Source organism: Medicago sativa, chromosome 7 (assembly GCF_051527215.1).
Source record: "Medicago sativa cultivar Bolivia chromosome 7, Bolivia_mono, whole genome shotgun sequence".
NCBI lineage: Eukaryota > Viridiplantae > Streptophyta > Magnoliopsida > Fabales > Fabaceae > Medicago > Medicago sativa.
In genome coordinates this window covers 51,577,654-51,603,274 of record NC_140755.1, presented here as the reverse complement: position 1 = coordinate 51,603,274, position 25,621 = coordinate 51,577,654, and the positions used below count along the sequence as shown (strand labels likewise).

General features: G+C 36.3%; 1 protein-coding gene, 2 long non-coding RNA genes and 2 pseudogenes across 3 annotated transcripts; 2 read left to right on the top strand and 3 right to left on the bottom strand.

Moving 5' to 3' along the window:
* Positions 1-1,556: 1,556 nt before the first annotated feature.
* Positions 1,557-3,105, bottom strand: LOC146906587 (uncharacterized). Its single transcript, XR_015019023.1, has 2 exons — positions 2,888-3,105; positions 1,557-1,814 (listed from the first exon to the last, which is right to left on the bottom strand). It is a non-coding gene; the product is annotated as an uncharacterized LOC146906587 (long non-coding RNA).
* A 160-nt stretch (positions 3,106-3,265) lies between these two features.
* LOC146906586 (uncharacterized) lies at positions 3,266-4,058 on the bottom strand. The gene has a single exon (XM_085728890.1). The coding sequence runs from the start codon at positions 3,905-3,907 to the stop codon at positions 3,266-3,268; it is 642 nt and encodes a 213-aa protein (XP_085585016.1). The 5' UTR covers positions 3,908-4,058.
* A 3,879-nt stretch (positions 4,059-7,937) lies between these two features.
* Positions 7,938-9,486, bottom strand: LOC146906585 (uncharacterized). Its single transcript, XR_015019651.1, has 2 exons — positions 9,269-9,486; positions 7,938-8,195 (listed from the first exon to the last, which is right to left on the bottom strand). It is a non-coding gene; the product is annotated as an uncharacterized LOC146906585 (long non-coding RNA).
* A 1,517-nt stretch (positions 9,487-11,003) lies between these two features.
* The window catches only part of LOC146906582 (uncharacterized), a 41,466-nt pseudogene continuing 26,848 nt past the window's right edge, over positions 11,004-25,621 (top strand).
* LOC146906584 (uncharacterized) lies at positions 12,753-13,682 on the top strand (annotated as a pseudogene).

The window sequence follows — 25,621 nt, the reverse complement described above, 5'->3', positions numbered from 1 at the left end:
ATTAATGAAATTAGTTTTGAGTGCAATTGGATTGTTAAACCATTGATTTCTTGCATTCTGTGAATATGTTTGAGAAGGAAGGTGAGGCTTAATTGAAATAGGAGGGTGAGAAGGACCTGAAAAAGAAAGCAAAAATCACCATGACATAACACGACATCAAATACGAAGGATTTGGAAGAGAAAAAAGCAATGCGAAAGTGCCAATATATGATTTCATCAAGATGAGAAGGAGTGGAGGGACGTGTTATTTTGGTCCATAACCAAAATTAGGTGTCCCAAGAACTGTCGACGACATTATGTTGACTTAAGTGATGAGGGAGAAGAGTAAAAGAGACTTTTGTAATAACTTTTAATAATGTCTTTGTTTTTAGATGTTTTTGGATATGATGTTTTGAGTCTTTGCACATTTTGGTATATTTTGGTATAAATTTGGTACTTTGAATAAATTTGAATAAAGTTGCGTATTATAACTTTCAACTCTGCTTGGATGAATGAATAAATGAATGAAGCAATTATGCCTGTCATGTTTGGTGTATAACATACGTGACTTATCATAACTAAACATAAACAAGTATACGAAATCAATTCAAAAAATACACAATTTTATTTTGTTTTAATTTCATCTACGTTACATTACTTCTCTCTAAATATGTGGTATCATCATGATGTTGGATTTAAATTGAATTCTTGAAAGTTTGCGGAAAATGTTGACATTGAAGTGTCTTATACTTAGTGTAAAATTTTGCACTACTCCTTAAAAACTCAAAAGAATAAAGAGAACACATGTATTCTACCGAATCAATTATATATGTTTTCACATCGAATCCCTTCATATAGGATGAGTCATCACAGAAAGGAATGCATCCCAATATATTCTTTTGAACTTAATCTTACTGCCCTGCCAACTGACAAGTTTCAATTGACAGATGAGCATGATCAAACAAAAAATAACATTTTAGGAATGCATTCCCTTTTGTGAAAAAATCTTAGAAATGCATTCCCTTTTGTGACACTCATCCTATACGAAGGAATTTGATGTGAAAACCTTGATTCCGCATAATACATGTTATGTTTTCTTCATTCTTGTGAGTTTTAAAATAGACTTGCAAACCTTTACGCTAACTATAACACACTTCAATGTCAACATCTTCAGCAAACTAACAAGATTTCAACTAAAATCCCACAAAATAATGACACAACATAGTAATACTACCTAAACATATTCGTCTAGCCGAATCAAACTCTTGAGAATATCTTCAGGCGGTCTCAGCAACGAAACATCCATCCCAATCGTCGGGAACATGTTGTGCTGATCGAATATCGAGAACATCCTCCTCACGTTGTCGTCGTTCGTTAACTCCAACCAACTGAACGTTATTCTCCCATCGTCGAACGATGGACGTTCATACCAAATGTATTACACCCTCTTGTCTCTTGTAACACCCCGTTTTCCCAACTTAAAAATTTCATTAAAATTATCAGAGTTCATCAACATAACGGAGCATCACATACATCAATACACCATTTAACAACAATATACTAATGGGAAAATACTATTTATTTAAGCAACCTGTCTTTATAAAATTCAATAATCAAATGCAGCGGAAATTTAGTTCGCAACGTCACATAAAATCTTGGCATAAAAGGCCACAACTTAACATCTCAAATAGTCTTCATAAAATGTTCAACATTTATTAAACAAAATACGTAACAAGGAAAACAATCATCAGACACCCCCATCCCGTTACGTATCAGAGCATCCTAGACGACACGAAGTGAGGAGTCTACTCACGAACACAGCTAGTCTTTATTACCTGCACATTACCCACGGTCGAGGCAACATATACGCAGAAGGGGTGAGATTTCACATTCATTAAAAACAAATAATAATTCATAAAAGATAACCAACAGCATATATCTAACATTAATATCATCATTTAGCCATCATTTAATGAGGTTAAGTAATCCACAACTTCATAGTTATTCGAAGGTAACATATTCATCTTAATTCACTCCATTTACATCATTATAAATAATGGGACAGCAACAACAGCATCAAAATGGCAACATCATCACAATATTCATCATTCATTTTCAGTTATGATGACTCTACAATGCAACAACAACATCGACAACAACTTAGACAACAACAACATGCATGTGGTACCACCAGGGCATTAAGCCCCCATCGCTAAGGTCATATTTGGACCGTCGGGCATTAAGCCCCCATCGCTAAGGTCATAAAAACCTGTCAGGCATTAAGCCCCCATCGCCGACTATGCAACAACTCGACTCTAAATGCAACAATCTCATTTTTAATGTTAATTTAATTAGCAATTGATCCACATCAGTTCATTACATCAAAACAGCATCACTGGAACATCGTGTTTAGCAACATCATCTATAATATAAACATCAGGAACTAATTCATCAAAGATACGGGCGAAAGGACACAATTTCGCACAACATCAGGTCTGTACTGCACTAACTCGCAGTTGCGAGCTAAACAACTCGCAGTGGCGAGTTCAACGGGGCAACTCGCAGTTGCGTACAACATTGCTCGCAGTGGCGAGCTAAAAGGGTTACTCGCAGGTGCGAGTAGGAACGCTCGCAGTTGCGAGCGATGACAGAACAGGGTTCTGTCGGAGCTCTGCAACACATCTCAGCACTCGAATTCTCACTACCCAGCCCTCTAATTCATCACCAATCAGCATCTAAACGTGTTCTATGACTAATTAACATCTGCCTACATCAAACTACATCAAAATTCACCTAATTCTTCCACTTTTAATGATTTTTGACCTAATCCCAATCCCTAAAACCTACAACAATCGATCACTTCTATGAATTAAAACTTGTTAATAATGAGAGTTAGTCTCACCCTTACCTTAGATTATGATTCTGAAATCCAACAGCCGCGTTCTTCGTTCTTTAGGGTTCTCTCTGGTTTTCTCTTCTTTCTCTCTTCTTTCCTCTGTTGTACGCGTTCTAATTTTCTCTCCCAATTACAGACTTTTATTCTTTCCCTAATTGCTCTTCTCACCACAACTTACTCTTTCCCCTAGTAATTTAATTATTTCTACTAATAACAATATTTCTCCCCCACTTAAGAAAATACTTATATTATTAACATATCTTCTACCAATATATATATATATGCATATATATAATAATTCACATAATATTCTAATAAAAAAAAGCCATAAATCGCTTAAATATTAATTATGAAAAAGTGGGCGTTACAACTCTCCCCCACTTAGAATATTTACGTCCTCGTAAACGTACCTTGTTCAAACAACTCTGGGTAAGATTCTCGCATCTTACTCTCCAACTCCCAAGTCAAACTTTCACCGGCTGCTCCTTCCCAAACAACCTTCACTAGAGGTATCTCCTTGCCTCTAAGCCTCTTCACTTCTCTATCCTCTATTCTCACCGGTAGGGTCTCGATTGTAAGGTTATCCCTTACCTGCACATCATCTCTTGGAATCACATGGGATGGATCCGGCACATACTTCCGAAGTTGCGATACATGAAACACATCATGCAAGTTCGAAAGATGTGGTGGCAAACCCACCCTATAAGCAACCATTCCGACCCTTTCTGAAATCTGATACGGGCCAATAAACCTCGGAGTCAACTTCTTTGACTTCAATGCACGTCCAACACCCGTCACCGGAGTGACTCTCAAAAACACATGGTCTCCTTCTTGAAACTCAAGATCCTTCCTGCGCTTATCATGATAACTTTTCTGTCTATCCTGTGATTCTTTCATCTTTTCTCTGATTAACTTCACCTTCTCAGTAGTCTGTTGGACAATCTCTGGTCCCAATACCACACTCTCACCGGATTCAAACCAACACAACGGAGTTCTGCATCTCCGACCATACAATGCTTCGAAGGGTGCCATTCCAATACTAGCGTGGTAACTGTTGTTGTACGTGAATTCTATCAGGGGTAGATAACTATCCCAAGTTCCACCTTGCTCAAGCACACAAACTCTCAACAAATCTTCCAGCGACTGAATTGTCCTTTCCGATTGTCCATCCGTCTGTGGGTGGTATGCTGAACTTAACTTCAAATTAGTGCCCAAGGCCTCATGCACTCTTCCAGAACCTCGATGTAAACCTCGAATCTCTATCCGACACAATGCTTGATGGGACACCATGTAGCTTCACGACATCTCTAACATAAATCTCTGCTAGCTGGGACACAGGAAAAGTAATATTAATCGGAATGAAATGAGCCGACTTCGTCAATCTATCTACGATCACCCAAATTGCATCATTCCCTTTGTTGGTATTCGGCAAACTCGTCACAAAATCCATGGATATACTATCCCATTTCCATTCCGGAATCTCTAGCGGTGTCAATAACCCAGCAGGTTTCTGATGCTCAACTTTTGACTTCTGACAAGTCAAACATGCATACACAAATTGTGCCACATCGCGCTTCAAACCTGACCACCAAAACATTTTCTTCAAATCTTGATACATTTTAGCAGCTCCTGGATGAATACTCAAACTGCTTCTATGGCCTTCCTCAAGGATCATCTTCTTCATCTCATCATTATCAGGAATACAAATTCTTCCTCGAAACCTCAACACTCCTTGGTCATCAACCTTAAAGTCACTGTCTACAGCAGGATCGGTTGCGACCATTAAATCCACCAACTTCACATCTACTTTCTGCGCCTCTCTGATACTATCCAGAAATTCATTGTTGATCTTTAACATCCCCAATTTCACACTCCTTGGCGACATCTCGCAAACCAAACTCAAGTCTCTGAACTGTTCAAGCAATTCCATCTCTTTAACCATCAGTGCCGACAAGTGTAAAGTCTTCCTACTCAAGGCATCTGCAACAACATTAGCTTTACCCGGATGATAATTCAAACTAAAGTCATAATCTTTCAACAATTCGAGCCACCTTCGCTGTCTCATATTCAATTCCTTCTGATCAAACAAATACTTCAAGCTCTTGTGATCACTAAACACCTCAAATCTCGAACCATACAAGTAATGTCTCCAAATCTTAAGTGCAAATACAACTGCAGCTAATTCAAGGTCATGAGTAGGGTAGTTTCGTTCATGAGTCCTCAACTGTCTTGATGCATACGCAACCACCTTACCATCTTGCATGAGTACACCTCCCAAACCCAACTTGGACGCATCACAATACACTACAAAAGGTTCATCAGGTTTCGGCAAGATCAAAATCGGAGCCGTCGTCAAACGCTTCTTCAATTCGTTAAAACTGTTCTCGCAATGAATATCCCACACAAAGGTTTTACCTTTACACGTCAACTGCGTTAACGGAAGTGCTAACTTAGAAAATCCTTCAATAAATCGTCGGTAGTAACCCGCTAAACCCAAAAAGCTTCTAATCTCTGTAACTGACTTCGGAGTCTCCCATTGTGATACCGCTTCAACTTTAGATGGATCAACTGCAATACCACTACCGGAAACAACATGGCCAAGAAAACTTACTTCCTTCAACCAGAACTCGCACTTAGACAATTTAGCATACAACTTCTTTTCTTTCAGCACTTGCAAGACAATCTTCAAATGCTCAGCATGTTCTTCCTCTGTCTTAGAATAAATCAGAATATCATCAATGAACACAACCACGAAGCGATCCAAAAATGCATGAAAAATGCGATTCATATACTCCATAAATACACCAGGTGCATTACTAACACCAAAAGGCATCACCTTATATTCATAATGTCCATATCGCGTCCTAAAAGCTGTTTTCTGCATATCTTCATCTCTTACTTTAATCTGGTGATAACCCGACCTCAAGTCAATCTTGCTGAACACACGTGCACCCACTAACTGATCCATCAAGTCATCAATTCTTGGAAGTGGATACCTATTCTTTATAGTTACTTTGTTCAACTGTCGATAATCGATACACAACCTCATACTGCCATCTTTCTTCTTAACCAGTAACACTGGAGCTCCCCAAGGTGAAACACTTGGTCTAATAAACTTCTTGTCGAGTAGATCTTCTAACTGTTTCTTCAACTCAGCCAACTCAGAAGCTGACATACGGTAAGGTGTCATAGACACAGGCTTCGTTCCTGGAACAAGATCAATAGAAAATTCAACTTCTCTTTCCGGTGGCACATCAGGAATTTCATCAGGAAAAACTTCAGGGAAATCGCACACTACTTGTAACTTATCGATCACTGCTTGATTCTCCAAAGATAAGGATGCCATCAAGGAAAACATTAGGATTCCATCGCGTTCTAGCTGCTTCAACTGCTTAGTAGACAAAAACTCCGCGCCACTTTCCTCTTCAGCAGAAGAGAAACGCACCGACTTACTAAAACAATTAATGAGAACATGGTTGTACTCTAACCAGTTCATACCAAGAATCACATCCATTCCACTCAAAGGTAGACATACTAAATCAATCTCAAAATCACGATCAAACATAGACAGGGGACAACGTAAACAGACGAGAGAAGTGGTCACCGAACCCTTAGCTGGAGTTTCGACAATCATTTCTCCATTCATATCAGACATAGCAAGGCCCATCTTAGAAACACAATCAAAATCAACAAAACAATGTGTAGCACCAGTATCAATAATAGCAACTAAAGGAGTATCATTAATGTAGCAAGTACCTCTGATCAAACGATCCTCATTCTCCGTTTGAGTACCAGTCAAAGCAAAAACCTTACCCCTGGCCGGGGCCTTCTTTGGTTCAGTACACTGAGCAGAAATATGTCCTTTCCCACCGCAATTGAAACAAATAGTGTCATCGTGCTTGCATTCTGCAACTGTATGCCCTTTGACACCACAACGGTAGCACCCTCTCGTCTCAGTAGCACCACAAGCATTACTCTTGTGACCTTTTTCTCCACATTTGTAACAAACAATCCCAGCAGGAGTCTCATTCTTCTTAGGCTTCCTCTCATCATTCACTTTATGCTTGCCCTTATCAGCTGGAGTACTATAAGGCTTCCCACGATTCTGTTGCTGCTTACCCCTTCTCTCATTCATAATCTTATAATGAGCCTTCGAATCATCTTCATAGATTCTGCACCTGCTCACCAATGCAGAAAAGTCACGGATCTGTTGGTAACCAATGGCTCGCTTAATATCAGGACGCAAACCATTCTCAAACTTGATACATTTAGAAAACTCAGCATTGTCTCCAGTATAGTGTGGATAGAACTGAGCCAGCTCCACAAACTTTGCCGCATACTCTGTCACCGACATGTTTCCTTGCTTCAGCTCAAGGAACTCGACCTCTTTCCTTCCACGAACATCTTCAGGAAAATACCTGTTTAGGAACTCTCCCTTGAACACAGCCCAAGTAATAGCCGCACCACCTTGCTCTAATTCAGGTAAAAGACCCACCCACCAGTCATCAGCCTCCTCAGATAGCATATGCGTACCAAAACGCACCTTCTGATCATCAGTACATTGCATAACCCTGAACACCCTCTCAATCTCCTTGAGCCATGCCTGTGCTCCATCAGGGTCGTACCTTCCTTTGAAAGTGGGAGGATGATTTCTCAGAAAGGCCTCCAACATCCTTACATCAGCATTAACACCAACACCAGCATTTGGTTGTTGTCCTACAGCTTGGGCTACAGCTTCCAAAGCAGCAGCAATCGCAGCATCATTTCTTCCAGCCATTCTAGTCCTCTTGTAACAGATAAGGTTTGCAGCCTCCAGATCTACTCTTCTTTACTGCACAACACACAACGTTTAGAATAACATAATAATGGTATTCCAATTGCTAAAATAACACAACTTGACTCACTACTTGGCCGGACGGACCGACCTGCTCTGATACCAATTGTAACACCCCGTTTTCCCAACTTAAAAATTTCATTAAAATTATCAGAGTTCATCAACATAACGGAGCATCACATACATCAATACACCATTTAACAACAATATACTAATGGGAAAATACTATTTATTTAAGCAACCTGTCTTTATAAAATTCAATAATCAAATGCAGCGGAAATTTAGTTCGCAACGTCACATAAAATCTTGGCATAAAAGGCCACAACTTAACATCTCAAATAGTCTTCATAAAATGTTCAACATTTATTAAACAAAATACGTAACAAGGAAAACAATCATCAGACACCCCCATCCCGTTACGTATCAGAGCATCCTAGACGACACGAAGTGAGGAGTCTACTCACGAACACAGCTAGTCTTTATTACCTGCACATTACCCACGGTCGAGGCAACATATACGCAGAAGGGGTGAGATTTCACATTCATTAAAAACAAATAATAATTCATAAAAGATAACCAACAGCATATATCTAACATTAATATCATCATTTAGCCATCATTTAATGAGGTTAAGTAATCCACAACTTCATAGTTATTCGAAGGTAACATATTCATCTTAATTCACTCCATTTACATCATTATAAATAATGGGACAGCAACAACAGCATCAAAATGGCAACATCATCACAATATTCATCATTCATTTTCAGTTATGATGACTCTACAATGCAACAACAACATCGACAACAACTTAGACAACAACAACATGCATGTGGTACCACCAGGGCATTAAGCCCCCATCGCTAAGGTCATATTTGGACCGTCGGGCATTAAGCCCCCATCGCTAAGGTCATAAAAACCTGTCAGGCATTAAGCCCCCATCGCCGACTATGCAACAACTCGACTCTAAATGCAACAATCTCATTTTTAATGTTAATTTAATTAGCAATTGATCCACATCAGTTCATTACATCAAAACAGCATCACTGGAACATCGTGTTTAGCAACATCATCTATAATATAAACATCAGGAACTAATTCATCAAAGATACGGGCGAAAGGACACAATTTCGCACAACATCAGGTCTGTACTGCACTAACTCGCAGTTGCGAGCTAAACAACTCGCAGTGGCGAGTTCAACGGGGCAACTCGCAGTTGCGTACAACATTGCTCGCAGTGGCGAGCTAAAAGGGTTACTCGCAGGTGCGAGTAGGAACGCTCGCAGTTGCGAGCGATGACAGAACAGGGTTCTGTCGGAGCCCTGCAACACATCTCAGCACTCGAATTCTCACTACCCAGCCCTCTAATTCATCACCAATCAGCATCTAAACGTGTTCTATGACTAATTAACATCTGCCTACATCAAACTACATCAAAATTCACCTAATTCTTCCACTTTTAATGATTTTTGACCTAATCCCAATCCCTAAAACCTACAACAATCGATCACTTCTATGAATTAAAACTTGTTAATAATGAGAGTTAGTCTCACCCTTACCTTAGATTATGATTCTGAAATCCAACAGCCGCGTTCTTCGTTCTTTAGGGTTCTCTCTGGTTTTCTCTTCTTTCTCTCTTCTTTCCTCTGTTGTACGCGTTCTAATTTTCTCTCCCAATTACAGACTTTTATTCTTTCCCTAATTGCTCTTCTCACCACAACTTACTCTTTCCCCTAGTAATTTAATTATTTCTACTAATAACAATATTTCTCCCCCACTTAAGAAAATACTTATATTATTAACATATCTTCTACCAATATATATATATATACATATATATAATAATTCACATAATATTCTAATAAAAAAAAGCCATAAATCGCTTAAATATTAATTATGAAAAAGTGGGCGTTACATCTCTCGAGGGTTGAGTCGTTGGTTGATTTCATCTAGTTTTTCCTTCAGATCTTTTGACGTGAAATCGACCCGAACCCCGAACAACTTGTGGGCTTTCCACCGTTGAAGCAGACTTCAGCTAACATTGTGTTCGGATCTACTCGAGAATTGGCAATTGCTTCGGATCTACACCATAAATTAATAATTAATGAAAAACTCATTCAAACATTTCATCAAACACTTGAAGTGCAAATTATAAATAAACCCTAAAACTAAAAACTACAACATAAACATGCAAACATCTAAACATTTAAGCAATAAGTCAATTACATGTAAACATTGTATCATTTCTTGACAAAAAAATCAAAATTTAAACAAACTCTAAAACTAAAAAATATCTAATTTAAGAGAAAAAATGTAACAAATAAACATAAAATATCAATGGATCTTGATTATGAAAAATTACTTATTATTGGAGTGTTAGTTGATTTAAACTTGAAGAAATTGAGGATTTGGATGATTTGAGAGAATTTTAAGAGATTTTAGAGGTGAAATGAAGAAGAATGAAGAAATTAGGCATTTTGTGACCTTTAAATGTACACCACATGAATTAACTCACGTTGGATGTACCGAACGTGACTTAAGTCACGTAGGTTGTATTCCAACGTGACTTAAGTCACGTAGGTTATACACATACGTGAGTTAAGTCACGTGGGGATGTTTTGGGAAGTTCACATGGGAGTGAGCAATTCCTGTTGGGATAAGAGCAATTGTAAAAAACAATTCATTTTTCAAAATTGCTGTATACACATGTTATAAGGCTGAAAACACCTATAAAAGATAAAAATACCCCTCAGCAGTTAACTGCCGCCGTCTTTTTGAATTCGTCGACAGTTAACTACCGAGACGTTGTTTCATCAAATGAAACAGCCACATGCTCCCCCTACTAACTATTTCCACATCAACTTCCATAACACTTCCATCTAATCTCCTAAATACAATATTTTTTTCATCAAATCTTGCTCCAAAATCAATGAAGCAACAAGCATAGGAGGTATCAACACACTTTTGACGTAAAAAAATAGGTATTAAGCATTTTAATCGGATGATTTTTAGCTGTTTTTGGGGGTTTTTTATGTCAGATTACGTAAAACACTGACATGGGACTCATCGGCAGTAAACTGCCGAATTATGGGGGCTTCGGCAGTTAACTACCGAAGTAATTTCGGCAGTCAACTGCCGAGGAAAACTGGACAGTTTTACGTAGCTACTGCCTCTTTTTCCAATTTTGTTTTGGATTGTTTTAATTTTTGTTTTTTTGTTTTAATTCATTATGCAATAGATGTTTATGCATTAGTTAGTTGTGAATTCATAGTTTTGTGTTGTTTAATTATAGTAATGGTTGAGAACGCGGAAGATGATCTGGGAGAGACAAAACCAAATTTTGTCGAAAAATTCGGAGATGTCAAACCGCCTATGGTTGAAGCCACACCAAACATTGATGGAGCTTCCGTCCATGTTGAAGCTTTTAAATATGTCGACTCTGGTGTCCTTCCACTTCATGAGAATGAAGTTGACACGGCTAAGTTTTTTCCGACGACATTAAATTGAAAGATAGGGATGACTTGCTTAATTGGGTATGCCGTCAAGCAAATAAGGCGAGATTTACAATTGTTACACAAAGATCAAGTTTGATCAATCCAATGTTGCGACTAGGGTGTGAAAGGAGTGGAGCTCACATAGTGCCAAAAAAACTGAAGCATGAGTCAACAGACTCAAGAAAATGTGGGTGCATGTTCATGGTTAGTGGATATCTTAAAAGGCAAACAAAGGATTGGGGATTGAACATTCTTAATGGAGTTCACAACTATGCGATGAAGCCGACTTTAGAAGGACACATGCTTGCTGGTAGACTAAAGGAAGATGGGAAGAAGATTGTACGTGACTTGACCAAGAACAAGGTGCATCCAAGAAATATTTTGATAAATTTGAAGAGCAAAAGACAACATTGCATGACAAATATCAAACAAGTATACAACGAACGTCAACAAATATGGAAGTCAAATAGAGGTGACAAGACGGCGTTGCAGTTTCTAATCTCAAAGTTGGAGGAGCACAACTATGTTTATTTCTCAAGAACACAAAGTGAAAGTACTATTATTGAAGATATCTTTTGGGCTCATCTAACATCTGTTAAGTTGTTTAACAATTTTCCAACGATTTTGGTTATGGACTCCACTTACAAAACCAACATGTACAAGATGCTAATGTTTGAGATAGTTAGGGTCACCTCGACTGAGAAAGAGGAAAACTTTGCTTGGGTTTTACAAATGATGCGTAAACTTCTTACGTCAAAGATGAATATGCCTAGGGTGGTCGTGACTGACAGAGATATGTCTTTGATGAACGCGGTTGCAAATGTTCTCCCCGAAAGTTATGCAATGAATTGTTACTTTCATATGCAAAAAAATGTTAAACAAAGGTGCATGTAAGACTGTAGATATCCTTTGGGGAAAAAGAATGGGAAAGAGGTGAAATATGGTGATGTAGTGAAGAAGATAATGAGCAAATGGAAAGTTATTGTTGAATCTCCCACTCAAGAGTTATATGCAAATGCATTAATGGAGTTCCAAGAAGTTTGTAGTGATTTTCCAATTTTCCTAACTTATGCCATGACCACCTTGAAGGAAGTGAAAGAGAAAATAGTGAGGGCATTGACAGACCATATGTTGCTTCTTGGTTGCAGAACCACCAACAGGGTAGAATCAGCTCATGCTTTAGTAAAGACATATTTGGACAATAGTGTGGGTGATTTAGGTACTTATTGGGAGAAAATACATGATATGTTGGTGCTTCAGTTCACTGATATACAAACATCATTTGGTCAAAGTGTTACGGTATTGGAACATAGATTCAAATATGTCACTTTATACTCTGGGTTAGGGGTTATGTGTCTATATATGTTTTGGACAACATTGTTTTGAAAGAGTCACGTTGTAGGGGGAACATTGTGTATGGACAAGGAAATGTGTGGTTGTGTTCAAAGGACATCGTACGGGCTACCATGTGCATGCGAAATTGCTACTAAAATCTATGAAGACAGACCAATTTTATTGGATGAGATACATCATCATTGGCATAGGTTACGTATGGGAGGTTGCTGATTCCCAAAATCCGGATAGTCAATCGTCATTGTCACCAACAACTTCATCATTCTCTAAAATAAAAAGGTGCTCTTCTAGGTAAAACATGGTGTTTCACACTTCCACCACCTACTCAGTTTCCAAAGCCTATTCCGGTTCCAAAGCCTATTCTGGTACCAACGTCTATCCTGGATTTGAGCCCTATTGATCATATGCCAAAGTTCATGGTTCAATTTATTGAAAAAGTGGTGGATGTTATAGGCGATCAACATTATGGATTTCGGGCAATAGCCAAGTTCATGGGATTGATCGAAGAAAGTCATATCATGAATTGTAGACATCTTATTCAAGAGTTGAAAGATCATAGAGATGATTATGTGAGAGTATATGAGAATCGTTATAACTACATTTTAAATGGCTTACATCCTCCCGCAAATATGAGTGGTATTGCACATGTTGATAAGTGGTTGACTTTTTTTGGACATGGGACACATTGTTGCTAATTATTACAAAAGGTGTGTGGTCTTGTTGACAAATCTTGGAAAATCAAAATCTTTTTTCCCACTAAGAGGGCCACCACCGCCGGCTAAGCAAAAAACTCCCATCATGTGCCTTGGGTTAACTCCAAATCATTTCGTGCTTATTTTTTTTGAAGGATGGTTGTCAACTACCTCTATCATCTATGGAGTGGCACAATCACAAGAATGAAGAGGCGGTGACTTGGGAAGATGAGTATTTGGATCAACATAATTTGTTCCGAGATCTCATGATTATTGAAAACGGAGAGAAACTGCCGCAACCAAAAAAGGAGACAAACTAAGTGGAACCTATTTTGTTGGACACTCCCGAAAAAGCAAAGCAACAATTTGAAGTAATTGCGGAAGATGAAGGAAATTCTATTTCACTTGATCTTCTCCAATCACTTGGTGATTAATGAGTATTTTTTGTCGGTCTTAGTTATTTTTTTGGTAGAAATTACACCGCCGTATATTTTGGGTCGAAATTGTAACGCCAATTTTTTGTGGCTAATATATAAGTAACATTATGTAATTTATATAATATATTATAATATGACTTTTATGTGGTGAAACTAGTGCAATACTTATTCATTCGTTATTAATGTTTACGCATTTGATTTATTCGTTATTACATTTCATTTAATTTCATTCTAATGTATGATTTTATTTCATAAAGCTTTTGTGAAGTGAAACATGTATGATGTTACAAAAATTGAAGGTTGTGTTAGGTACTCAGCTTTTAAAAAGACAATTAAGGTTATAATAACGCCGACCGACTCCCTTGATGATTTGAAGGCACAACTTAACCCATATTTTGAGCATCCTGGTGAAAATCAATATACACGTCACTTATTTGGTCAGATGCCATGCATAGACCTATGAGAAGATAGAGATGAATACACATGGAAAACGGCAAGTTATATGCCTTGGCTTATTTGCGACGATAGCGACGTCGGATTTATGTTTCGGAATATGGTGGAAGATAATATATTATATATGTATGTTCGTTCCATCTGCAACTGCGTAAAATGTCAGTAGAGATTTAATTTAACGATATGTAATGTGTTGTGATGTGTTGTTTAATTATCGACACTCTTTAACGTTTTGATGAATTTCAAACATTCATGTAATTTTAACGAAATGCCGGTTTGATTTAATTATGGACAACTGTAAAGATAATGTATTTTTCTTGTTTATGACTGAGTATAAATGTTGTTTAACTAGTATTGCATTTGGAAATGCTCTGGTTAAATTATAGGTAAAAACTGGCCGAAATTGGCTTGGTTCAATTTTGAAGAACCCACTGTCTGCATAATCACTATTCCTCGACAGTTAACTACCGAGGGAACCGGCTATAGTTAACTGCCGAGGAATAGTGACACCAACGGCAGTTAACTGCCGAGGAGTATTTGTGTCTTTTATATGTGTGTTTCAGCCTTCTTATTTGTGTCAACAGCAATTTTCTTCTTTTTTGACCCCAATCCATTCAACCTAACTAAAAATGGGACTGGGTCGAGTTAGCTCTCTCAGTCCAAAACAAAACTTTTTTGGTACATAAACGAAGTGACAATAACTATTGAAAATTAACTGTCGCGTCATTTTTCGGAGATCAAGGCTATTTGATTAGCTTTTGACTCACTAATTTTATTTCACGACCGAACATTTAATTTTTTAAGAAAAGGGGAAAAAAGTTCAAACACCCCACATTTTGAAAAAATTTAGGGTTCGGGGGTTAGTTACATAAAGGGAAGGTGTTAGCACCCTTTATGTCCGTAGTACTCTACGAGAACCTCTTGGTTTTACTTAATTAATGTGCTATAACTTGCTTGTTTTGAAAAAAAAGGAATTTGAAATGATAAAAGAAAGGAGAAAGACCTAATTATCTACATTTTATTGATTTGGAAGGACAAGTCATTTGTCTACGTACACGTGAGGGATCAAAATCACGTAGTTTTTGGTAGAAATTGACGTTTGATTGGTTGAGTGTTTTTTATTAGTTTTTGAAAAAAGGTTTTAAAGTAAAGCCAAGTGGCAAATGATAAATTGGTTTGTGTTTTTTAATATTGAAGAAAATGGACTCAAAATAAATTAGATTGATTGATATTTGATTATGAAAAGAAAATAAAAAAAACGGTCACTTGATTTAGGATCAAGGTTTATTGAGAAAATGTTTTTTTTTTATTTTTTGAACTATTTGCATTTTTTTGTTTTTTTGAATAATTGGACTAAGAAATTAAACTAACGGAGCGGAAAGTAAAGCGTAGGTACCTTATGGTGGCGTTGGGCCACCACGAAGACCTCTAACCTAGAAGCATAAAAAGAAAGGCATACACACACGCACGCACACATTCTCCTAAGCTATTACAAAAAACCTATTTAATACATTCTAGGGTCTGCGGAGGAAATAAACATGAATATTTACATTAAGCCTAATATTTACATTCTAAGTTGTGCTGTAAAAAAATAAATAACATAAAAAATGACTATGTAAATATGCATGAAGATAATCCTAGACTAAAAATGCATGAATAATTTTTACAATGGCCTAATATACATTCCAAGTCTATGTAATAAAATTAAGTGCCAAAATAAAAAGAAAATGCAAAATAATACAACGAACCTAGCTTAATAAAAAAAATGGAATGCAAAAGAAATAAATAATATGCAATGTAAATTAAATATGTATGCAAGAGTAATTAGAATGGAAAAAAATGCAGGGAAATGGGTGTTAACAGCAATATAAAGGGGGTGCAGAAAAGAAAATAAAAGAAATGGGCCTTAAGGGCAAACCAGGCGCGCAAGTTGGCCTGGGGACCGGTTCTTGGGTCGGTTCAGGGGGGGCTGGTTTTGGAAAACGGTTCGGTTCAAGGAAGAACCGGGTCGGTTTAAAATGAGGTATAAAAGAGGGTTGTGTTGGTTTTCTTTCATTTTCACAAGTTCCTTCTCTCTCTTACTCTTCCTATTCTCTCGCCTCTCTCACATAGCCTTCTTCTTCTTCCTTACAAAAAAACATGAACACACACGCACACCCAGATTTCGGCAACGGTGATTGCCGGCCAAAGAGGCGGCGCCACCGCGCCGGAAGCCCAAACTCTCCTTTTTTATTTTTTCGTCTTCTGCTCTCTTTTTCTCTCCTTATTTCACTTCTCAACCTAAAAATCCCAACAAACAAAAGCACTATTCTAAATCTACAAAGAAATAAATTAAAGTAAATTACCTCTTTTATCGTGAATGGATTCGATTTCAAGGTGTGCTTCCGTCTCGGATGCGGATTCGATTTCCTTTGTGCGGGTTCACTGTGAAACGGTTTGTTGCTCTTCGTTCTAGAAGATGACCGGTTCGACTTTGACTGCTGGTGATTTTGTTTCGATTCTGGAACGCGTGTCACTCTGATTGTAGGTTGCTGACGGTTTGGGTTTTGGTGATGTTGCGTTGTTTTGATGGGTTGATGTGCGGTTTTGAATTGGTTTGGTTATGGTGCGAATGACTTTGGTTTGAGGTCTGGCGCGATTCGATATTGAAGATTTGTGGCGGTTTGATGTTTGGAAAGCTTGTTGGGTTTGTGCGTAAGAAATGTATTGCAGGTTTTGAGGTGTTGTGTGAGGCTTGAGTTTCGGATGTGTGATTTTAGGTTTATGATTGAAGATTTTGTGTGGTGATAAATTGGTGAATGGGTGAAAATTGTGCGATGAAAAATTGGCCTTTGTTGGTTATTTGATTGTTATGCGTGTAAACTGTTGTTTTGATGCAGGTATGTTGGTGAAGAATTTCGGCCCCCTTTGACTGTGGCGAGGCACTGGCTTCTATAGTGTTGGATTTGGCTTGTAGAGTTTGTTCAAATAAGCAAAAAAATCAGTAGCTTGGGGAGGAGAAAAAGCAAGGTTGTTGCTGGATTGGGATGGAAGAACGCGTGACAGACTGAATCATGAATTGCGACCATTTTTTGGAACAATTTTGGACTTATCAAATAATATAAATAAAATAAAAAATAAAAGATAAATATGCATGTTTTTTTTGGATTTTATCAAATAATAATAAATAAATAAAAAAGGTGACTATGCAGATTTGGATTGGACTTACCTTAAAAAGAAGTAATCTTAAAAAAAGAAGTAATTAAAATAAAAGGAAATATTGATTTATTAAAAAATAAAATTAAGATTAATTTAAAATTAAAAGATGGAAATAAAGATTAAAAAATAAAGAGAGAAGATGGCCCAACTCGGAACCAAAATGAGGTATTTTAAAATACCTCTCTGCCGAATTTTTCACCGAAAAGTCAGAGACCGACCAGGATCGAAGGGCACGTGTCGGTGTATGAATGTAGGATCCTTAGGTCAAAAATTGGGGTATGACATTAACATATACAAGTGGATTAGCAACATTCCAACCTAACAATTTCAATTTTTTTGTCAGTTTAGTTGGATAATATAGACACGAAACAATAATTTTTGACTATTACTATAAAATTAAATATGGTTATATTTTCCTTTTCTTATTTTGACATTTTACCACATAATTATAATTTCTATAAAAAAGAAAAATCCATTTTTTTGACAAAAATCAATTAAATTTCCTTAAAAAATAAAATATTATTATAAAACTTATATTTTGCTTTTCTTATTTAGACATTTTACTAGGGGTGGCAAAATAGATGGATTGGATGGATATGGATTTGGATTATAATGGATGGATAAAAAAAAGGCTAAATTGTTATTTTCGTTCCTTAACTATTTAATTAGTATCACTTTGGTCCCATAATTAAAATTTGTTTCGTTTTGGTATTTTAAGCTTATCTCAGTTACACATTTTGGTCATTTTCGTTAATTTAATTAAAAAAAAATGTAAAGGTTTGTTAGATCATCACCTTCATTCAACTTCTTCATCATCTTCCTCATCCACCTTCATCAACCTTCATAAAAAAATTCAGTAAAACAAATCTAACATCTCTTCTTCATCATCATCATCTCTTCTTCAACAAATACAAATTCAGAATTTTTTTCAAGAAAATCAACATCTCTGCCACCACTAATTTCTGGGAAGAAAAAAATCAGCAACAACCCATTATTCAAATCCAATCTAAATCCTTCATCATCGCCATCACCAATCCTTCACAAAAACCCATTTTAAGATCTAAACTTATCATCATCATTCCTTAAAATATAAACTAACCCATTTTCGGATCTAAAATCATCATCACCAATCATTCACAAAAACCAGCTCATTTTCGATCTAATATAGACCCATTTTTATGAACAGCTGCGTGTGTTTGCAATAACAAGCAAAATTTGTTATTTTCCACCATAGAATCCCAGAAATTCCAAATCAGGAACAAAAATATAAACATCAATTGAATAAAATTAACAAGAAAAACAACGTTACTAAAAAAACAAGAGCAACATTGTTATCAAGCCATGTCTTTGTTATTGTTAACAAAATTAAATGAACCAAATAAGCACGAAACAAATTTATCATCATTGAATTTTTCTTTGCAGGTTCGACAATTCAAACTTGAGTTAGTGTTGTGATGGATCTAATCCTAATTAGTTCTGCAAAGCTTCCTGGACCGACGAGACCTACAAATGTCAAGGGTGGAGTTTTCAGATCTCTCTAATGTTCCATTTTTGTTATGTTGTTAAAACCTCTAGATAATTTCAATTTTGATTTTTATGTATTAACATTTGGTTTGTAACATTTGGATAATTTGTGTTGATAATAATTTAATGTTTGAAAATTGTGTTATGTTGTTGATGACAGTCAGTCATACACTATTTTTAAAGTCACTTTTAATTAAGTTTTTGGTCCATTTTGATTAGTTTAGTATTTAATTTATAGTCGTTATTTGTCGTTTTTGATTTATTGACTCAAGTAGTGCATTGTTGTTAGGGTTAATGATGCTTTACCCCCTTGTAATATAGACCATTTCCAGGTTTACCCCCTGTAAAATATATTTTTTTATTTACCCCCTGTAAAAGTTTTTTTTCCAGAATACCCCTAATAGGCCATACAAAAACCAAAATTTTTGTAAAAAAAAAAATAAAAATTCGTTTTTGTATGGCCTATTAGGGGGGTATTCTGATTTTTTTTTTACAGGGGGTAAATCAAAAAAAATATTTTACAGGGGGTAAACCCGAAAATGACCTATATTACGGGGGTAAAACACTATTAGCCCTTGTTGTTATTAGTATTATTATTGTTATTATTAGTGTAAATTGTCACATGGAGGATAATGCAGCATGTATGACTTATGAATGACCCATTTGGAGAATTAGGTGTGATTGGATTAAAAATATAAAAGCAAAGGATGCTTAATAAAAGAAACTAGGGGCGCTGGAATTAATGGAAGGAGTTGGATTTTGATCAAATGTTAACCCAAAAAGAAAAGATGCAAGTCTGATGCTTCGAAGGCAAAGGTCCACACGAGGCAAATATAAAAGAAAGAAAGAAAACTAGGTTACGAGACCTATAAAAAGAAGGCAGCACACACAAGATTGAAAGACGTTTTGGAAAAGGATGCGTTTTGGAGTATTACGGTTTTGGGAGTTTGACGAGAAGAGAGAGGAGAAGCACATGGGATAGGAAAACAACAGCACCAATTGAAAGAAAATTGAGGAGCAACGCCGACAACGACATAACTCTATAGGTTTATTTTCTTTACTATGCTGTTTATTCCTTTGAATATGAATAGCTAATTGCTTTGTGTGGTTGAGACTTAGATGAATCTGATGTAATCCTATTGGAATCTTAATTTGTTGAACTCCTTTGAATATCAATGAAATTATAGTTTTTATTCATATTACTTTGTGTTTAATGCTTTTTGTTTGTTTATCATTGACTACTAATACTAGCTTTACGAACATGCAAATTGATCTTAGAGATTGAATGACCACTAACCCTGACTATTGACTCTGATCTAAATATAAGTTTAACCTAAGTAATCAAGCTAGAGATAGATCATTATTATGTTATGTTATGATATAGATATTAACGTTCGGTAAAAACCTCCAACGGTTTCGAATTCACTTAAGAGATTAAGGGTTTGTTACTTGCGGGGAGAATTCTAGGTTAAGAGATTTGGTAGAATTACTTTGTTAATTTGTCGTTGAACTAGATAATCATTGCTTGAATTAGGAGTGCAAATTACCATAGGAGAACTTCAGAGGATTCGAAGGTCTTAACCATACTTCTCTCTAATTTTCTAAAACCGACTTTTATTGTTTTTATTACGTTTATATTATAAAAATCAACTCAACTGCCTAGGACACTCTTGAATTTAATACATCCTTTATTTTAACGATTTTGTTGAGTAGAAATTGAAACAGTCCTTGTGGATACGAACTTATAAATTTTATTACTTCGATATATTTTTAGTACACTTGCTAAAAGTTACCAGTTGTTAATTTCTATTTCGGATTGAATTTTAATTTTGAACATCTGAACAATGCATGTTTATATCGTTTAGAACCGATTTAAAGTACCAAAAGAATGTGTTAGCCAAAATAGACCTTGTCTATCTGTGTACTGGTACACTTCGGATTATATAATCTAAATTGTTTATTAGACATTTCAAATTATATAATCTGAAACACCATTTTTCCCTCCAATTGTTGACTTTTCATGGGGTGTTTGACACGTTTTGGATTATGTAATCCAAACTAGCTAAAAAAAAATCGTATCATATAATTCAAACCTATCATAAACACTTCAACATCAAGATCCTTCAAGGTCGTAAAGTTTCGGATTATATAATCCAACCCTAGCTCAGATTATATAATCTGAACAAAATGTATTTTTGAAAGAAAAAAAAATAGGGTGCGAGAATAGCATAGGGTGCAAAAAGTAATAGCAAAAAAATATTCAATATCCATTACAATCCACTAATTTTTTTGTTAGAAAAAAAAATCATTCAATCCATCCATTAAGTATAATTTCCATCCAATCCATCCATTACTAGATTTTAACATATGGTTAACATATGGATTGTCCATTCGATCTATCAAATAAAATGTGTTATTTATTTAATTTTTAATACATAAATATTTAGTTGATAAATTGGTGCCAAAAGTAAAAATATTCAGCGTAATCTTTATTTGACTATTACTTTTTCCACCCTATGGTATTCTCGCTCGCCCTATTTTTTTCCAAAATAACATTGGTTCCAATTATAGAATCCAAACAAGCTTTGGATTGTATAATCTGAAGTATTCAAACACAATTGTGGCTTAAAGGAACTTGATGTTCAAGTTCGTAAGATGAGTTCAGATTATATAATCCAAACTATTTTTGTCAGTTTTGGATTATACAATTTGAAATGTGTCAAACACCCAATGAAAAGTCAACAATTGGAGGGGAAAAGGGACATTTTGGATTATATAATCCGAAATGTGTAAAAAGCATTTAGGATTATATAATCCGAACTGCATCAGCACAAAGATAGACAAGGTCTGTTTTGGCTGACACAAGCATTTGACTCTTTAAGTTGCTTCCAAACGATATAAACATTCATAGATCAGATATTCAAACATAAAATTCATACCAAAACAGAAATTAATAACACAACATAATTTTCAAACATTAAATTAAAAACACAAATTATCCAAAGGTTACAAACCAAATGTGCAGACATAACATTAAAATAAAAATAAAAATTATCCAACGGTTACAACACCATAACTTAAAATCAACCCCTGCCACCCTTAATCATTGCGCGCGGATACTGACGTTCCCGATATCCACCCCATAGATCCTTGTTACCCATACATGTGAAGTGTTAAAACACCCAAGCCTGGAACAAATGCAACCATATGTAAATATAGAAACAATCAAGACATACAAATTAATAAAAATACATACTTGTTTATTTATACCTGCAACAGAGATGAGTATCCTACAGATGCTTGGTATTGTAATAGGAGGCATTGTTAAGCTCCCTGTAAAGGTGTGAAAGTGTAGCAACTCCCCATGAATAACCAGCCACAAGCTCCATGTCTCTGAAGTACTTCAAATAAGCAACATTCACATAGTAGGCGCTCTTGTCATTGAAGAGCATGATACCCACCAAATATAGCAAATACATGTGGAGAGCTTGCTCCTGTAACGTCCTTGCGAAAACCATCACCCTCATTGGACGCCTTCAACTGCTCCAAAAGCCACTCCTTGAATATTCTCCTCAAGTAGCTAAATCGTGCATGTCCACTGTTAGTGTCAGTCACCTCCTTCATTGGTGTCCCGGATCAGCCCCTAAATGCTCAATCATCATCTCCATAGTCTCGCCCCTTGTCATACTCTTGTGGGACAAAAGCATACCATCAATGAGAAGATGCAGCAAACAGGACACATCATCAAGTGTCACTGTCATCTCCCTAAATGGAAGATGGAAGTTCGATGTCTCCTCGTGCCACCTCTCCGCAAATACAGAACACAACCCGTGGTTAATCACGCTGTAGCTGGTATCCGGCAGCTACTGAAGACCGGTGGCTCTCAGTCCTTCACGCCACCACCGTCCTGCCATCATAGTTTGGGTTTAGTTATCAAGCATCGTGTCTATCTTCTTCCTGTTGTTTATACATTTTAAATTCCCACGCCACTGCAAAAATTAAAAACAAAATATTAATTAAAATAATACATTAAATTAACAAAAAAATATATATTACAAAAATTAACCAACATAATAGGTGCACAACTAAAATCCCTGAAATAATCAAATATATATTACACAAAATTAATCAAATATATATTATCTTACCTCACCATCAGCCGCCATCCTGGCCACATAAACATGGTACCTCGTCAACATTGTAGTGTCGTGTAGGCCACCAGGATAGTCATCAAGCTCCTCTAACTCTGGGTCCGGTACACGCTTACACCGCTGCTGCTCATCATCATCTTCATCACCCACCTCCTTCTCAACCTCAGTATCATCCTCCATCTGATGCTCCACCTCCATCTCCATGTCTGAGGCTCGTCATCAGCACGAGCACGACATGCCCTGCCACCCCACGCCTACCAGGCAATCTACCCTCAGTCTGCATTCTCTTGAAACACTCTCTCTTAACAAAAACATTCGTAGCTTCTCCATCGCCCCTTCTGTGCTCAATAGGATCCATACCTAACAGATGCATAATAATGTAACACACAATCAACATAAAATAAGGTTAAAAACATGCTACTGAAAGACTTCGGATTATATAATCCTAACTGCAAAACAAAATTCGGGTTTTAAAATCCTAACGTGTTCATGGTTAAAAAAAATGGAACGAGTTGGTTTGCATGCATAAGGAATCAGTACTAACCTTCACTTTGATGTTTGTTGATGCTTCAATTGTGATGATTTTGAGAAAAAACTCCAACTTTGGACAAATTTGTGCAGTTCAGATTTTGGGATAAGGGAGATAGAGAAAGTGAAAATGTAAAACCGTAAAATATAGGGGGGTGTAACACCCCGTTTTCCCAACATAAAAATTTCATAATAAAAATCAGAGTTTCTCAATCATAACGGAATGTCACATTCTTTTCTTAAAATCATAAACTGAATAAATAAATATTTATCCTTCAAAATCCAACAACGTAATTGTTTTAAACTTCGCAGCGGAATAATTCAACATCTTAAATGATCTTTGGCACAAGGGTCTCAACATAAAATCTCATAAAATCTTAGTTCAACAATGATTCTTGAAAACTTCTAAAATAATACCTAAGGAACAGAAAGCAACAACAAAATTCCCATCCCTTTACGTATCAGAGCACCTAAGACACACATTTGTGAGAGAGTCCACTCACGACCGCAACTAATCTTGGTTACCTGCAAGTTACCCATACGAAGAGCAACATTTTCAAGTAGAATGGGTGAGATTCCACAAACAACAATATTAAGCATATAATTCATCAATTACATTTAACAACATAAACATCATCAACATATCATAATAATAATCATGTAACATCATGTCATCATCATAAACAACTTCATATTCAACTTCGTAAATTAATCTTTAACAACTTGACGACTTTGACTCGACTATGCAACTTCAACTCGACTATGCAACTCTTAACATCTTAAATCATCTTGACAATGCAAATGCATGTGGTACCAATCAAGGCATCAAGCCCCCAACATATTTGAGCAAAAGCTCCAGGGCACCAAGCCCCAACATATTTGAGCGTAAAAAGGCTCCAGGGCATCAAGCCCTCAACGTATTTGAGCAAAAGCTCCAGGGCATCAAGCCCTCAACTTTGAATGAGTATGCATGGACTCAACATCTTACATCTTAAACATCTTGAACATCATGAACATCTTATATGACTCCAATAATTTGGACGACATCTTACAACTTTACAACTTAGACCGACATTTACAATTTTATGACATTAATGGTCAACAACAGCAAAACAACAACATATGCAGCAAATAACAGCTCTTATACATCATATAATCATTAAAGAATGAATCGCATCGGCATAATCATCATAAGTAATACTTAAGGTGCATATTTAACAACATCACATTACTATTAATATTAATCATCTTAATTCAGGTCTTCTGGACAGCTTCTAACATCATCAATAACTTTCATTTCCTACCCCAAGGTCATCTCAAGACTACAGGTGCGAAAATGATTGCAAGACAACAATTCAAGGCAACCTACCACTAGTTAGACTCATCACAGCATAGGTTAAATACTCTTAAACACCTTAATTAAACTCATAGTATACAAGCTTTAAAGTTTGGAGACAATCCATAAGTTTTGGTTTAACTTAGAAATAGTTATGCTGAATTTTCATAAAGTTTTACTAAGACCCACTTGGAGTATTTTCATCATAACTCAAAATCTAAAAATCATTTTTGAGCCAAACAAAGACCATTAGAAAGCTGACACAATTATCGAAAACTTTCATGTTTACACCAAAGGCAAATTCAAAACGGAAAAGGGTGAAAAATGTGAATGTTTTCTAGATTGGCCCGACAGAAAATCGGTGGCCGATTTTGACAAATCGGGGGCCGATTTTTGCAGAACTAAAACTGGAAATTCAGATCAGAAACTGGTGGCCGATTTTGGGCTTCTCAACAGTTCAAAAATCAGTTTAACAATGCGTTTTTCACTTAAGAATCACTCTTAAATCCCACTTTTCATCAACCCAAATTCCAAAATTGATAGAAACCTCTACCTATGATTATTATATGAACTGAACACCAACTGGACATGAATTTGATAGACTCCTATTCAACTAACAACCTATAACGACTTCAAACCCTAATTCTCAAATTCTCACAAACTCAACCTACAACATGTTAAATCTAATTATCAGAATTACAGACTTAATAGTACTGAATGTTAGTCTCACCCTTACCTTAGAATTA

Bases quoted from the DNA above. Each gene is read 5' to 3' on its own strand.
- LOC146906586 (XM_085728890.1), bottom strand. From the start codon at position 3,907: ATGGCACCCTTCGAAGCATTGTATGGTCGGAGATGCAGAACTCCGTTG.